The sequence below is a fragment of the Papio anubis genome, chromosome 8 (genome assembly GCF_008728515.1).
Source record: "Papio anubis isolate 15944 chromosome 8, Panubis1.0, whole genome shotgun sequence".
NCBI lineage: Eukaryota > Metazoa > Chordata > Mammalia > Primates > Cercopithecidae > Papio > Papio anubis.
In genome coordinates, this window is record NC_044983.1 from 96,599,913 (window position 1) to 96,616,735 (window position 16,823).

A 16,823-nucleotide genomic window follows, 5' to 3' on the forward strand; every position below is an offset into this window, starting at 1 on the left:
AATGTACTACTGCCTGTAGATAATCTTGCTATCAAAATTACTGTAAATTACTTTGCCTTTCTAAAATTGAGATGTATCATCAAGCTGTCCCTTGATTTCCTCAAGCATATTTTTACATGCAATTCAAAAAAGAAAAAATACTTTGTAAACTATATAAAGTGTTCTACATATACAGTAATGCTTATAGGAGCCCTCCTCTTATGGCTTCAGTAATCTAAAAGAGTAAATCCAAAAAACAGTTTATTAAAAAGTAATCTATAAAGCAATGAGAATAGTTTGTTGCAATTTAGGGAATGCTACATTTAAAGACAATAGTTTCATGCTGTCATAAACATTAAAGTAGACACAAAAATAAGACTACTCTTGTCCCAAGGATAGTAAAGAACAATAAAATGATAAAAAGATGAAAGGTCACGCCCAGTGACTTTGAGGGTTACAAGGAGTGATCCTATCAGATTAGACAGCATTAGAGAGAGGGCACAGAAGAACGGAAGAAGAAAAAGAGGGCATCCCAGTTAAGATGCAGAAAGATTGTGTGAAGACAAGAAAGGCATAGTAAGAGTTACTCAAAGAACAGCAAGCAATTCATTCAGCAAGAGGATGGGAACAAGTATGGCAGAAGGGGCTGGCTGGAAGCACATGCTGGGGTCAGACTGTGTGGAGGACCTGTCAATCACAACCCAGGAGTATGTGTTCATCTGTATGTGGGCCAGGGAGAGCACCTAAGTGCTTCAGAGGAGGGGGCTGTGACTTGAACTGTGTTTTAGAAGAATTTCTCTTGTCGCAAAGAAAACAAACATGACAAGGGAAAAATACTAGAAATAAAACTACACATGAAATTAGTCCAAGGCCTAACTGAGGAAAAAGGAGATTCACAGTAAAAAGATAACGTACTTATTTACCTAGAGACCAAGGGCAAACTTATAATTCTGCATTTTCTTCAATATTCTCTTCTGTGCTTTTTAGAAAATCAAGACACAAATTACTTATTCTCCAGTCTTCTGGATAGCTTCCTATGTGTATCACTTTCCTAAATTGACAGTGGTTCAGACTTAATGTCAAATTCTGCAAATTCCTATAGCCTTCTGAGTTGTAATTCATTATATGTCCTTTTAGTATTTCATCATATTGGGTTCATTTTCACAATGAGAGTTTTACAAAATACACAGCAAATAAATAGGAGTTGCTTAGGGAGTGCTAACACTCATTCCTTGTTATTACTGCTTAACTGAAAACAAGTAAATAAATTTCCATTACTACTTTTCAGGAACTTTTTGCCCTTCTAAAATTTAGTCTCCTGACACTATTTTTTTTTTATAGTTTGTAGTCTTCTTTCATATTTATTACTGTATATTCCTTTTCCCACATTAGTACATTTAAGTGCTGAGGTTCATGAAAAACAAACAAACAAAAAAAAACAAAAAAAAATCAGCATTCGAGTTGAGCCCTGAAGAATAAGTAGCATTTCCACAGCAAGAGACCAGGGCTGAGTGGGGGAGAAGAGAAAGTATTTTAGTCCTAAGAAAAAGCACAAGCAGAAATGGGCAAACGTGAGAAGGGTATGTGTAAAGACACACTGTGTTAGTTTCAGTAGAGGGAGGAGGGAAAGGAAGATAGAGGGAAGAAAGCTAACAGCTACTGAGCACTTACGATTGCGCAGGTACTTATACTCATTATTTCATTTGCTTGTTAACTTAAAACAATCATTTGAGGTAGGTATTAGTTTCTGTATTTTTTTTTTTTTTTTTTTTTGAGACAGAGTCTCACTCTGTTGCCCAGGCTGGAGTGTAGTGGCACGATCTCAGCTCACTGCAACCTCTGCCTCCCGGGTTCAAGGAATTCTCTGCCTCAGCCTCCCAAGTAGCTGGAATTACAGGTGCCTGCCATCACACCTGGCTAATTTTTGTATTTTTAGTACAGATGGGGTTTCACCATCTTCGCTAGGCTGCTCCTGAACTCCTGACCTCCTGACCCACCCGTCTCGGCCTCCCAAAGTGCTGGGATTACAGGTGTGCACCATCACGCCTGGCCAGTTCCTGCATTTTATAAGGTGACTGAAGATAATGCAACTCAGAAAGGTGAAGTAACCTGTCCAAAATGAGCAAGGGAAAAGCAGATCCAGATTTGAACTTAGGTGTTTTCCATTTTTCTCACTGGGTCATTCAACTACAGCTTTAAATTCTTATGTTTGGCCATATTCTATCCTATTTAAGTAAGAAACACTGTTGCTATCAGAAATGCTCCCAGCTATTCAAAGCAAGGCTTGAATACAGTCTATTTTGTTACTATGAAAATCCATATACATAAATATTAAATAATAGAACCTAATATAGATCCCAAACATGAAAGCTTATTTTGTTACTGTAACTTACTAAACTGACTTAAATCTAATAAAAATACTATTTCTTCATAGCAGTCAGGTAACAATAGAAAACATATTTCACTAGTCTTGCATTAAAAATATGCCTTAAATGCAAACTGTGGATTTATACTTTATCTGTTAAGGCTTCCAGCAAGTGGTGCAGACAGAGCCTACGATTTCGTTCTCCATGTAAAATAAGTTACAGGTTTCATAACTCTAGTTATCTGGCAACTCTCAGTTCTTCCAAGTTTACTGTGGATAGCAGATTGAATATAGTCAGAAGGCCCCAACAAATAAATGGGCAATGGACAATTCACAAAATATAAACAGTATCTGGCTAACAAATGTAGTTAAAATATTCCTGCTCCACTAGAAATCCAGGAAATATACAAGGGTTAACCTACCAAATTCAGGAAAAAGTGCTAGAATTCAAACAAAGGTAATGCAGTAACATGCAAAACATCATTGGTCAAGTATTGTCTGGTCCTACATACTATATAGTCTGCAACGCTGGTTCTCTGTCATTTGCTATTTTAATGAAGCATTGTACACTTTACAGAAGAGCTTTAAAGTTTTATGATGTGTAATTCTAAATGTAGAAACAAAGTCTTCTGCACAAATTAGAGAAAACTTAAACGTCCAACAACAGGAAAATGGTTAAAAAAATGATAGGTAATCTACCCAATGGATCATTATGCAGCCACAAAAATTCCACTTAGCACAGTCAATAACACGAAAAACCCACCTGTTATGTTGCTAAATGAAATGGCAAAGTACAAAGACATCATATGAAAAAAGTGACTACAAAATTCAAAAACATGCACTAACTTAAAAAAATCTATGTGGTAAGAATGAAAGAGAGAGAGACAGAGAAAGAGACAGACATGGACACTATTCACCAAAATGTTTTGTACTGGTAAATTTTTAAAATTCAACTTTACCATAGTCTTCAAGTTTTTATATATGAGATATATTTCAAAATGTGTTACTTTTATAATGAAGTAGAGGACAAGAAATGCCACGTACAGCCACACTGTAGTCTGGGGTTATTTAGTGCAGGGACAAACATCCCTAAATACAGCTTTTTGGGCCCTAGTAGTATCATCGCATTAGAGCACAGCAAAATTCTTGCCCTTTAATCTACATTCATAATAACCTAGAATAACTAAAAGTGTTTTATGGATAGTAAACTGTTAAATAGAGAAACATACAAGAGGTTGTAAAAAGATCTCTATCAAACCAGTATCAACACAGTATTTCATTAATAAATATAAATCTTCCTGACACACTTGCATCATGTCATTCCCTGCCCCCAAACTCTGAAAGAGACCCCAGTGTCAGGAGTAATTTGAACAATTTTCTAAAGTGTGCACGCATTGCACAATCTCGTCCCATTCTAATGATTCTCCCCACTCATATCCATGGGATCAAAGGCTCTCATTCACAAGCCTTGCGCTCAGGCTGGCCTACTCACTTTGTCTCAAAGAAACTTTATGTACTTTTGCTCAATCAGCCACCCACACCTTGATTTCCCTATTCCTTCCTACTCCTCCCTCAGCTGACTCCCCATACTCCCAGGCACAGACTGCCCTCTTTAACCCACAAGCCATCCTATACACACATAAACACATACATATACATATACCTCATTAAGTTATTATCTATAAAACACACCAAGCACTTAGCCATATAGCCTAAAATTATGTAAATAAATATATGTATTATCTCCATAACACATCTGAATTTCCAAAGATTAGGAAACTTTGCTATATTTCTTTGTATAAAACATTGCTTTTATGTAATACTTTATAGCTTACAATGCAACTTCACATACATGATTTTCAATAAATACCTTAGTGACTTAAACTTCTCAGAGTTCATCCTAGAAAGATCTGGGATAAAGATATTATTCCTGCCTACAACCCTCAAATAAAATTAGTTAATGATAGCATTAACAATTACTTTATACTGAAGATATCCCCAAGTGAATATAAAGAAATGACCAGGCCGGGTGCGGTGGCTCAAGCCTGTAATCCCAGCACTTTGGGAGGCCGAGACGGGCAGATCACAAGGTCAAGTCCAGAGACCATCCTCTTGAACCTGGTGAAACCCAAATCTCTAAAAAAATACAAAACCTTGAGGAAGGAGGCCGAGGTGGTAGGCGCCTGTATGATCTAACTACTTTCGGGAGGCTGAGGAAGTGAGAAGGAAGAATGGCGTGAACCAAGCGGGAGGCCGGAGCTGCAGTGAGGCTGAGATCAGCCACTGCACTCCCAGCCTGGTGACAGAAGCGAGACCCATTCCCTCAAAAAAAAAAAAAAAAAAAAAAAAGAAATGACCAAAGTCTGTCTCTGAATGTGCGGATTTTAAATTTGGAGCCATATGGTATTCAAAGAATAAAAGCTAAAATGGCTATTAAAAGGATAGCCGGTGTAAAGACAACTTATCAAAAGAACATTTAAAATAAAAAATATTTTCAATTTAACATGGTAATCTACAATCAAAAATGACAGGTTGAACTTTTATTTTAAAAAGTCTTATTTTCTTTGTTAAGTAGACAGATATTTTCATTAAACCTACAAACTGAAAGCTCTTAAGATTTTTCTGAAACTTTTACAATAAGTAAAATTAAGGTAGCCTAAACTATTTCAGAATGTAAAGTCACAGTAAACACAACTCCCTGGTGTGGATCTTCATTGCCATACACTGTTAAAAAGTACATGACCAAAAAAGTCCTCTGACCAAAACTAAACCAAACACTTTCCAAAAAAACCAGAAATCTAGTACAAATGAATTAATTCAGACTGAGCAGTTTAAATACAGTATTTCAGCTATAGTTTGGACTGTGTTTGATCACTGTGTTATAGAAAAAGGCCTTTACCCACATTTTAAAATAGGTACAGTATATTACATATACATTATATATATATATAGAGAGAGAGAGAGAGACAGAGTCTTGCCCAGGCTGAAGTGCAGTGGTAAGATCTAGGCTCACTGTAACCTCCACCTCCCAGGTTCAAGCCATTCTCCTGCCTGAGTTTCCTGAGTAGCTGGGATTATAAGCATGTGCTACTAGGCCCCGCTACTTTTGTATTTTTAGTAGAGATGGGGACTTGCCATATTGGCCAGGCTGGTCTCGAACTCCTGACCTCAAGTGATCCCTCCACCTCAGACTCCCAAAGTGCTGCGATTACAGGCATGAGCCACTGCACCTGGCCACATTACATATATTAATGAAAATTAAAAACATGGGTTTTCTTAGGTAAAATAGTAATGTTGATAAATTCTACCTTATGCCACATCTCAGGTTTGAATTATGATGTCATTAATTGCCTATACAGTGTCTTTAATATTAAACTAAAAGTATAACTTCAAATCTTACAATATCATCAAGGACTTATCCATCCAATTCAATGAACTGACCTAAGTATTTTTCATAATTGTATTTTTATGTTAATAGCCAATCACTTCCCCCTTTCCAACAGTTCACACTTATTCTATATAGTAAGCTTTCAAAATGACAAATTTTTTTCCACCCAAGTATTCTACAGACCTCAAAAAGGCAGACTACAGGGAAAACAACGAGAAATGAAAGAAATCTCTTGCTACCCTCACATCTACCAAGCTATACTTAAGAGCCAATTCTAAGTTCAGAAAAAAAAAAAAAAAAAAAAGTGGGAATATAAAAACCTCTTAAAATGTAGAAGAAATTAGACTAGTTTAGTTTTCTTTAATATCTTCTTTAATAAGACATTACAGCACACAACTGAGCCCCCAGTGTGTCAGTTAAACATGGGGATGTATATCCACATGAAGAGAATGGAAACAAGTTTAATCTTAACCCCATTCCTTTTGGCAAGTAATAGAAATACAGCATACAAATGGACCAATTCTCTCTCAGTGTATTTTATCAAGTCTTTGAAGACACCATAACAGTTTTATAATGAACTCTGCTGCAATCTGTTAAAGAATCTTCAAATTAAATTACAGGGATGTTTGGTTTTTAACTCAAACACAGTAAAACGGGGATTGTACTAATAATCCCCTCATGAACTATAAGGATTAATATGCTCACGTAAGATCAATGCAGCTATTTCCCTGTCACTGAGATAATAGTGTTAAATATGGTATCTTCAGCTGCTTATAAAAAAGGGTTAAGTACAAGAAAAAACTTTCATCCTGAATTACAGTCACTAAAACAAATGAAAAAAAATTAAAAGAAAACTTGTGAATGGTTTTCTATGATTTGTCACTGAACATAAACATACATATGCTCAAAGCGCTTTTTAAAAACTTTTAAGTTGTGATTTAACCAGAACTTCTGAAATATCCACAAGAAATTAGGTAAAATTCTAACGTTCTGGTAATCAACATATTAGGAAACAACAGATATTAAATCTGAAACTTAGGAAATTAAATACACAAAATAAAAGGACTATTTTCAAGTAAGGGCATAAGAATAGGAGTTGCTAAGAAACTATCAGCACTGAAGCTTTTCCTTGGAAACATCTTAAACTTACAGGGAAGACAAGGTGGGCAAAATATGCAGAGCTACAAAACAAAGCAATGACAAGTTACAGCAGAAGAGGGAATGCATTCTGTAATCCACAGGATCAGATAAGTGGCTCTAAGCAGTTACCAGTAAGTATTTTAGTGTTCTTCCTATTATATTGAGTTAACAGCAGTTTTACAAGTTAAGAGTTGACACAAGCAAATTAGAAGAACTCTAAAATTAGCCTTCCGTAATTGGGTAAGATTTACCATATCCATCTGAACAAACCCATTTCCCCATCCTGAGATCTAAAAGAATGTGAATATTGACCCATTTTAATACTTTTCAAGTTCAGATGGAAGTCATACTGTACACCAGTCTTTGATTTTAGGAAACAGCACAAAGCAAACTCCTAAAATCAACAACTCACTTAGAAAAGAAAGGAGGGAGAGGGTTCTGGGAATTAATCCAGCCACAAGTCATTCCAATCTTCCTGTTAATGCAAAATCCATTTGTAAAAATGGCCAAATAGTAACTACCAAAAACCTCAAAAATTAATGTTTCAATTTTAAATTAAAGAATTTCAAGAGTTTTCAAAGAATCTAGTATCAAGATCGGCCTTTACCAGTTCACATTTGTTCCATATTTTGCATTAAACAATAGGTTTAATGATTATTTCATTATGGCATATACATCAGAACCTAATCTTTCAGAAGGGCTCACTGACAATCCAACTGCTTTTAGGAATTTATCAGTTATCTACAGGGTACACCTGACTGGCAGTTAGAGCCAGGTCATACTGCAATTTTAAATATTCCAACTCAAACACAGGAAATGATCAGAGGGGTACAATGACACATAACCGCAATATACTAAGGCAGCAGATAAGTCATTTTTCACCTAGAGAATCAGCTGCCCATAAAATCATATGCACAATTTTAATGAATGAGTCTGCTCTAGTTTAAGGAACCTGCCACTGAGCTGAGAGAGGGATATAAGAATTGCACTTGCAATTCTAGCTGATGAATTCATTAGATTTTTATAAGGCAAATAATGTGGAAAGTTAGAACAGAATTTCTAAACACATTTATCCTGTGATGTCGTAAATCAAAGTACTATTTTATTAAATGAGTTATTTTACACAATATGAACATCAATATAATTACAGTTGTAAAAAAATTTTTTATAACAAGAATGGACTGATTTTCAGATTTCCAAATCAGAGTCAACTGTACATTTACACAGAATTGTCTTTGCATGAAGCCCAAAAGGGAACAGCATAAAAATGAGTGTTTCTGTAGCCCCTTTATTTTTGCTGATCAACAGTTTGTTAGAAAAGCAGCTGCAGGTATGTTACCTAAGGTCTGAGACAGTAGAAGAGTCAAAGGTGTCGTGAATCCACCTATAAAACATAAGCAAAATTTTCAATGAATGTTACCATTGCATAAATGCAACTTATATGCATTTCAAATAACTAAGAAGAAGCACTCTGAAGATAGTATCTGGTAAACTTGTCAACCGGACTTTATATTCTGAACTTTGATGAATTTATTTTAAAAAGAAATAATTCTCAAACACACAACACACCCACCACCAACTCCACTATTTAGGGGGAAAAAATCCAACCAAATGTAATGTGTAAAGTGGTAACTTTCAACCAACAAATTTATAAACAAATTTATATAGCACATATCTACATTTTGCCCTATATTTTAATACTCAGAAGCTCTGCTAAGGGGATAGGTTGATGGGGGGGGGAAAAGAAGAACCTCTGCTAAGTACTATAAGTAAACTAATTGTAAAGAGGTGCTCACGAACATTGGTGTACATTGTTTTTGAGAGGGAAACTCTCAAATATCTTTGTAATCACTATTTTCCTTAAACTGATACGTTTCTTCCATTCTTGGATCAGAGATGGCTAGCATGTACTCATCTCCCCATTTTTGGCTACAGTAGTAAAAATATGGATGTTTCAAAGGCAATGAAAGGAAACAGTCTGAAAAAAAAGGGACTAAGTTACACATTAACTTACAAAGAGGAAGCAATAAAATCTCAGAAGGCAGAAATTAATTTCACAATAACAGAAGACACTTTTGGTCTTGTATACAACCCTGATATTAACAAACCAATAGAAAAAGAGGTGAGTTACCTGTAAACAACCTTATGCCTGAACATCAGCTAATTCTGGAGGAAGTGGAGTCTTAGGATGCTTGCTCTCAAAGTGCTGCTTGAAGGTCTTAGGGTCTGGCATTTGTGTCTAACAAAAAAATCGTGCAAGAGAGAGCTAGACTTTATTTATGAAATAAAAATGTGTTACTTTTTAGAATCCTGAACCTTCTCAGGATAGACAATTATCACAAAAATACCTTTAAATTCCTACAACTTAGTGGCTAGCATATGAAGAGGGACTTTGTGGTAAAGAAATTCCTAACATTCCCACATTTCACATATAAAGAAAGGTAGGTCACATAGAATGTATTCTGCTTATCTGATTAACAGCAAACAATAGGTAACATTTACTGAACCCTTATTATGTTAAGCATGTTACCTTAATTACTACAGAACCTTCAAAGTAATCTTCAGCGCCTACTAGCATCCTCATTTTACCTGATAAGGAAACTAAAACCCAGTTTAATTTGCCCAAGACCTTATTTTAACTTAGTACTAGGTATGTGACCTCTCAGATACTATACTATACTGACTTCCCTTGGCAAGAACCTTCAATTATTTATTCTTAACCCATTCAATTACACAAAATATGAAATAGAAGTCTGTGGTTTTGAGTTTTTAAGTGTGTGAACTACTCTAGCACATTTAGATTAAGGCATTTCTTCATCATTCGTTGATTAAAATTTGCACCCTGCCTCTTTCCAAACTATCACAAGTTGCTCAATTTCATTATTTTGAGTGTACATGTAGTGGACTAACCCCATTGTGGTTTCCTTTGGTACTGCCATTCACTAACTTCAAGGGTAATGAGCTTAAACAAACAGACAAGAGGTTCTGATTTGGAGCTTCAGAAGTACTTCTTTGAGAAGCAGTACAGTAGTGGTCCAGAGGGTGGACTTTGGAGCTGAACTGCCTGAGTTCAGATTCCAGCTCTTCTACTAACCAGCTGGGAGACCCCACACAAATTGTTTAATTTCCATGAGTCAGTTTACTCTTCTGTAAAATGAGAACAATAAAAGTACTTTATCTTACAGGGTTAGGTGGATTAAATAGGTGAATACATGTAAAACACCTGGCTCTATGTCTGGCATATGGTAAGCACTCAAAAGTAGCTGTTATTATTACTGTTCTTCAAATCTAATAAAACACATTAATTCTAGGAAAAGCTCTCAACATGAATATACTCTATATGGTTTTACAGACATCCTAATTATAAAATTTAGTGAAGAAAAAGAAAAAAGCCAATTATATAGCCAGAGGTATATTTACTAGCATATTATATAGCTCTAACAGTATAGTTTAGAGTTATATGATATGCTAGTGAAGTGTTTTATATGCCCTTATGAAGACATCTTTATTTTATATGAGGAAAGGGATTTTGTTTTGTTCACTCCTTTTTCCCAGGACCTAGAGATTTTTGCCTGGCCATAGGAGCCATTCAAAAAATGTTTGTTGAAAGGGTGAATGAAGATAGATACCTAAAATAATCAGCTCTCAAACCTACTATTTCAAGCAAAGCATCTATTTTTGTCATTTCAAAATTTTAATCTATAAAAACCAATTTATAATGAAAGAACTGCTCACAGGAGAGCTGTATCTTTCAATTCAATTCCCCTTACCCTACAGACAGTGCAGGTATATATTAAGGCAGCTTTGGCAGCAGCCTTTTGGTCATGTCCTTGTTTCTTCTTTTGTCCAGCTTGCTTTTTGGCATTTTTCTGCTGAGACTGAATTTTCTGCTGTCCACGAGCCATATCTAAAAACAGAAGGTGAAGCATTAGAGTGGCTTATTTACTCTAATACAGAGTAATCTAAGCATAAGAACGTTCTTAGAACTGAAGCCTTAAGTTTTATAGAAACATCTGGCAAATAAAAATGTATAGGTATTAAAATTCCCACACACAAATGCTACAAAAGTATCAACTGGCAGAACCCTGTGGAAAACTAGTTGGTAGTTGTTTATTCTATGAGCCAGCAATTCCACTCTTGGTATGTACTCAACAGAAATGCAAATGTTATGTACATCAAGACATGTACAAAATGTTCTGAGTGCCCATTCCAAAACTGGAAAAAATGTGAATGCCCATCAACAGTAATATGGATGCACAACTTGTATACATATTTTTATAGTATTTATACAACGGAATACTACCCAGCATTTAAAAAATTGTGGCCAGCTGGGCGCGGTGGCTCACGCCTGTAATCCCAGCACTTTCGGAGGTTGAGGCGGGCAGATCACGAGGTTAGGAGATCGAGACCATCTTGGCTAACACGGTGAAACCCTGTCTCTACGAAAACTTCAAAAAAAAATTAGCCGGGCGCGGTAGTGGGCGCCTGTAGTCCCAGCTACTCGGGAGGCTGAGGCAGGAGAATGGCGTGAACCCGGGAAGTGGAGCTTGCAGTGAGCCGAGATCGCGCCACTGCACTCCAGCCTGGGCTACAGAGCGAGACTCGGTCTCAAAAAGGAAAAAAAAAATTGTGGCTAGGTGTGGTGGCTCACACCTGTAATCCCCACACTTTGGAAGGCCAAGGTGGGTAGATCGTGAGGTCAGGAGTTCAAGATCAGCCTGGCCAAGATGGTAAAACCCCATCTCTACTAAAAATACAAAAAATAAAATAAATAAATAAATAAATAAATAAATAAGCCAGGTATGGTGGCGAGCGCCTGTAATTCCAGCTACTTGGGAGGCTGAGGTCTCCGGAGAACTGTTTGAATCTGGGAGGCGGAGGTTACAGTGAGGCGTGATGGCACCACTGCACTCCAGCCTGGGCGACAGAGGGAGACTCTGGTCTCAAAAATAAACAAACAAAAACAAACTGGTTGTATCTCAATGTTAAAGGAAAGAAGCCAGTTGTAGGGAATATACATTATTTAAAGATCAAAACAGGCAAAGCTAATCTACAGTGAAAGGGGTCACCTTGGAAGTTATGGGTAATGACTGGGAAGACAGGACATGAAGGGGACTTAGGGGGTTCTGAAAATGTTCTTGAATCAAGTGTGCTTACTTGTAAAAATTCATTGAACTGTACACTTAACATTTATGCACTTTACTGTCTGTAATCTTCAAAAGTTTACGAAAAAAGTTTAGCCCCCGCCATCATTTTACTTGATCACTCTGCAAAGTATTCATTGTGACTTGCGACTGTGATTTTTATAACTTTAAGAGAAATAAAAGCTGTCTGTTAATCCTTCTAAAGGAGACCTCAGAAATAGGTGGAAACTGTTCTCTTACTTAGTTTTCATAAAACTACTGTTATTAATTTTTTTAAAAAGTTGGTCTTGCTGGATTGCTGCACAAATTATAAAATGAGATTATCAGCCAGCCACTAATCCCAGAAGTTTCTTTGCTCTCTAGACGTCAGTTCCCAGTTGAGGGAATGAACTTGGTTAAGAGGGTTCTTTTACAAAGCTGAAAGACACCACTTTTTGTACCAATGATCTGACGTGAACCCAAATGGATTAAAAAAAAAAAAAATGAAGTCACTGAAAAAAGTTACTTTTACTTTTCCATTTAAATTAAGGGCTTTTATTCGATCACACAAGTTAAACCTGTTCATAAAGAGTCTATCATGAGTCTCAATTGCTTTTTAAATATATCAAAATTGGATCCTAAGTAGAATTCATATATATATATATATATAGTTTTGACTAGCACTGTAACTGAATGTAAATCATTGCAGGACAGGAACATACAATGGATTTGTATCAACTTCACCAGAGAAGGATGATGCTAGCTTCTTCTGACTAGGACCGTAATTAGTTAATGGATATGAGGTCAAAGCATTTCATAAAAATTACTGAGCTCCTCCTGTTCCCCAAAAAAGGAAACTAAAAAAATACACTGATTGGAGAAGTTCCCACTAGCATTAAAAAAAATGAACTGAAAGTCAGATAAAATACAAAAGAGGGTCAATGTTTTTCAGGATAGTCAGCTGAATATTTCAACTGACGAAATATGGGTTTTTTATACTAAGCTAGCATACGAGCCTAATACATTTTTGTAACTGAAAATGTTTAGCATGCCAGTCTAATATGAGAACCCCATTCCCATCAAACAATGGTAAATATTACCAGCTGTTATCAGTCCTTGAAGACTAAGCTTCCATTTTTGCTTTAGATAAAAAACAAAAACAAAAACAAAATCTTATTAATTCTAAGCTAAAAGGCACATTTAAAAAAAAAATGTATTTAAGTCCGATGTTACCGCAAGCTTACAAACCTATTCCCACGGAAACAGGTTTGGATACTTATGTATTATTTGGACGACAGTAGTCACGTGATCAACCTTTATGTATACCAATGTTTTGTAAGATTTTTTGTCTCAATGTCTTACTATCAGGACCTTGTAACAAAATAGTCAGTCCTCTCACACATCTTAACTCTTCGACACAATGTATTTTCTGTATGTTAATACACTGATTTTGTGGGAAACTTTGTTTTACGTTGAAAAAAAAATCTTCAAAAATGGTAAGCCACTACTTTCAGAAGTTTCTTTGCTTTCTAGAAGTTAATATCTATTTTGATATTTCCATGTAGTGACTCGTACAAAGCAATGTCATTAGATACGCAAAATTATTTTTAACTTTTGCACTTAGGATTTTCCCTAAAATATAACATTACACAATAGATTTAACCCATTTTCCATTGTCACCAAACAGCAACCAAAAAGCCCGAAGAGACTTAATAAATAAAACCAGGTAAAGGAAATGGAATCAAATAGACTAAATGCATGAGGTAGGCCCCTAACTTCTGACAACACGCCGCATCGATTTCCTTTCTGAAAGCAGAAATTCAAACGAACCAACCACCTGCTTTTGGACAGCTCAACTTAGGACTTGCTCTCAAGCCAACAGAATTTTCTACAAAATCGTAGGCAGCTCTAACCGCTCCTTGAATTAAATGGGACAAACTGGAGGGAAAAAGTCATTTACAAATACCTACATGTTCGTTTTTAATGCAACTCTCAGTGTGGTTTTCCGAGGGGGCTGCAAAGATGGAAGTAGTAGAAGAAACGAGTTCTAAAATGAGGCGCTCTCGTAGGAGGCAACAAGTAAGCACTGCCCCAAAGCTCCTTTTAAAACCAACACAAATGAGGAACAGAAGAAAAGGATTTTGGGTCCAGGAAGTAGGCTCATTCTCCATAACCATCTGAAAGGAAGAGGCCCAGGCAGCGCTCCACATCCTGACCCTAGCTTTTAACACCATCGTTTTGGGGAGAGGAGAGGAGGAACGCACCCAGAGTGAGGTCTCCACCCAACACTTCTCCGACCCCAGCTGCAGCCTGGCGCACCTTCCTCCCCAAACCCGCCTCTCCCACCTTGGAGACCCCTTCCTCCTCCCTGCCACCAAAGGCCACGCAGCCCCCATCTAGCCAGTTCTCACGGACCCTGGTACGAGACGCGCCTCCCGGAGGCCGAGACTGCCCGAACCCCGGCCCCTGCGGCCACCGGGAGCGCCACACTCCGGCAGCCGACCGGCGGCTGTCGCCGGGGATAAGGTTACCGCTCCGCTTCCGCGGCTGGCCTGCTACCCGGCCACCTGCAGGGCCTGGCAGGCGCCCGAACTCACCCTCCTTCCCGCGGTCCGCGCCGGGCCGGGCCCCGCCGCCCCCCGCGACCCCTCGCGACTCGCGGCAAGTCCCACGGTCCCCACCGCCCCCCGCTGGCCGGCCCCCGCCCCGTTTCCCGGGCGTCCCGCGGCGTCAGCACCGCCCCCGCTGCCGCTCACCCGGGCCGGGACAGTCTTGCGTCGGAGACACCGCACAGCGCGAGAGGGCCGGGAGAGGACGCCGGAGGGACAGGAAGGGGGAGCGCGCCCAGCACCGCCTGGGCCTCCTCCACCCGCTCAGGAGGGGAAACAGGAGAGCCGGGAGCACAACAGCCCGCGCCTCGCACGCTCGCCACCGCCGCGCGCCCGCCGCCGCCTCAGCCTTAGGGGAGGCCACTACGCCTCGTGCCCGCGCACGCCGTGCCGCTCTCCCCGGCGCCCCCGCCCCGCCTGCTCCTCGCAGCCCCGCCCACTTGCCTTCCTGCGGCGGCCTCCTCCTGGCCCCCCACCCCTCTCGCACGCCTGCGCCCTGGCCGGTCGCGCGGGCCAATGGCAGCGCGCCCCTATTACATAAGCGCGAGGGGCGGGCCCTGGTGGACACTAACTTCAGGGGACGTCGCCCTCTGTCCCCAGGCGCTCTTCCCCTCCGGCGCGCTCTGTCCCGGCGGCTTCTTCACCCAGCCCTGGGAGTCACGTGATCCCGGTCCTGGCTGGTGACCGGGCCGCGGCGTGTTTCACAAGTCACTCGCTCGCTCGCTCATCCACTCGGGCGGCGGCCGGGCCTCAGGCCCTGCGCCCCTTTTCCAGCTCCTCCCTGGCTGACGCGCCGGTCTCGGCGTCGCCCTCCTCGGCACCGGCTGAGGCGGTGGCTCGGGAGAGGATCGCGGGGCCGCGGTGGCTGAGTCACATTCCGGGAGCCCCGCCACCCAGGACACCGCGGCCCCGGCCCCCAGCGAGCCCGGCGGCCCAGCGGCTCTGAACGCGGACGCACAGCCTTTGTTGTTTCACCAGCCGCCGTTTACCTCACTCCCATGGAAACCCCGGGTGTTTTTCCAAGCTGGGGGGTTTTAGTGAGTTCAAGATTCAAGCCTGAGCCCCATTAAAAATTGCTGGCTGGCCGGGCGCGGTGGCTCACGCCTGTAATCCCAGCGCTTTGGGAGCCCAAAGTAGGAGGATCACTTAAGCCCAGGAGTTCCAGACTAGCCTGAGTAACATAGCGAGACCCACGTCTCAACAAAAATAAAATAAAAAATTAACGGAGCATGGTGGCCAGCGCCTGTAGTCCCAGCTACTCGGGAGGCTAAGGTGGGAGAATCGCTTGAGCCCAGGAAGAGGAGGTTGCAGTAAGCCGAGATCGCGTCACTGCACTCCATCCTGGGCGACTGAGTGAGACCCTGCCTAAAAACAAGAGGAAAAAGAAAAATTGCTAGCTAGGCTTCCCTGAGGGGTTTAGTTTGACTGCTAACAATGTACAGTACTGAGCTGCTAATACTTTGGGGAATGGTTAAAGTTCTTTGGGCGCGCTCTGTCTCTCTCTGCATTTACAGGCAATGGCAGCAAACTGTCAATATCTGACTACAGCAATGACGATTATAACCGTGATTAAATTTGCTGATTATCTGGAGACAGTACTTTAGACATCAGCCTTATTCTGCATACTTACCGCCGCCCCCCGCCACATTAGTTTCTAATTAGAACTACTAGTGACAAAAAAAAAAAAAAAAAAAAAAGCGTTTGCATTGGCTGTTCTCACCTTGCCTGTAGTGCTGTTTCCCAAGTTTGCCTGTCAGTGCCCAGGAAATGTTAGTTGAATATTAATATATCCCAAATGACTTGGACTGGACTACAGATATCACAGAATTGCTTAAACTAGCCAGGAAGGAGTTAGCTGCCTATTGCGTTTGAGTGGAGAAAAATATGAAATGAAACATGGCATGCAGTTATCTGGGTGTTCAGTTCTCCCTCTTCGTCCTCATTTCAGCTTCTCTCACCTTCACTTTTTATGCTCTTCCTTCCTTCTTACAGTTTTAAATTACTCTCTAGTCCTAGATTGTAAGATTATTTTCATCACCGAATACGCAGTATGTTAAACAGTAGACATTGAGTAAATGGATACTGATCAAATGAACCGAGTGTATCTGAAGAGAGCAGCTTTTAAATTGACATATCATGAAGCTCTGGCTTAGTCACTAATAGTCACTATAACCGTAATGGTTGTATTAATCTGGTTGACAGAAGGATGAGGTACTTGT

The 16,823-nt window shown here is 39.8% G+C and overlaps 1 protein-coding gene across 5 annotated transcripts; it reads right to left on the reverse strand.

The window, feature by feature from the left end:
• Positions 1–6,081: 6,081 nt before the first annotated feature.
• On the reverse strand, positions 6,082–15,391 carry ZNF706 (zinc finger protein 706). Of its 5 annotated transcripts, XR_002523916.2 has the most exons (5): positions 14,752–14,846; positions 13,966–14,009; positions 10,643–10,779; positions 9,004–9,111; positions 6,082–8,256 (listed from the first exon to the last, which is right to left on the reverse strand). XR_002523916.2 is itself a non-coding variant. In XM_009213444.3 (4 exons), the coding sequence occupies exons 2-3, from the start codon at positions 10,775–10,777 to the stop codon at positions 9,016–9,018; spliced, it is 231 nt and encodes a 76-aa protein (XP_009211708.1). In that variant the 5' UTR covers positions 10,778–10,779; positions 15,177–15,391; the 3' UTR covers positions 6,082–8,256; positions 9,004–9,015. The 5 variants fall into 5 exon arrangements, 4 of the variants coding, with proteins under 4 accessions (XP_009211708.1, XP_003903084.1, XP_009211710.1 ...); XM_009213444.3 differs by lacking the exons at positions 13,966–14,009; positions 14,752–14,846 and adding an exon at positions 15,177–15,391; XM_003903035.3 differs by lacking the exon at positions 13,966–14,009 and having other exon boundaries at positions 14,752–15,023.
• Between the last annotated feature and the right edge of the window lie 1,432 nt (positions 15,392–16,823).

Bases quoted from the DNA above. Each gene is read 5' to 3' on its own strand.
- ZNF706 (XM_009213444.3), bottom strand. From the start codon at position 10,777: ATGGCTCGTGGACAGCAGAAAATTCAGTCTCAGCAGAAAAATGCCAAA. The intron at 9,112-10,642 runs GTAAGGGGAATT...TTTTTTTGTTAG, and splicing joins ATACCTGCACTGTCTGTAGG to ACACAAATGCCAGACCCTAA.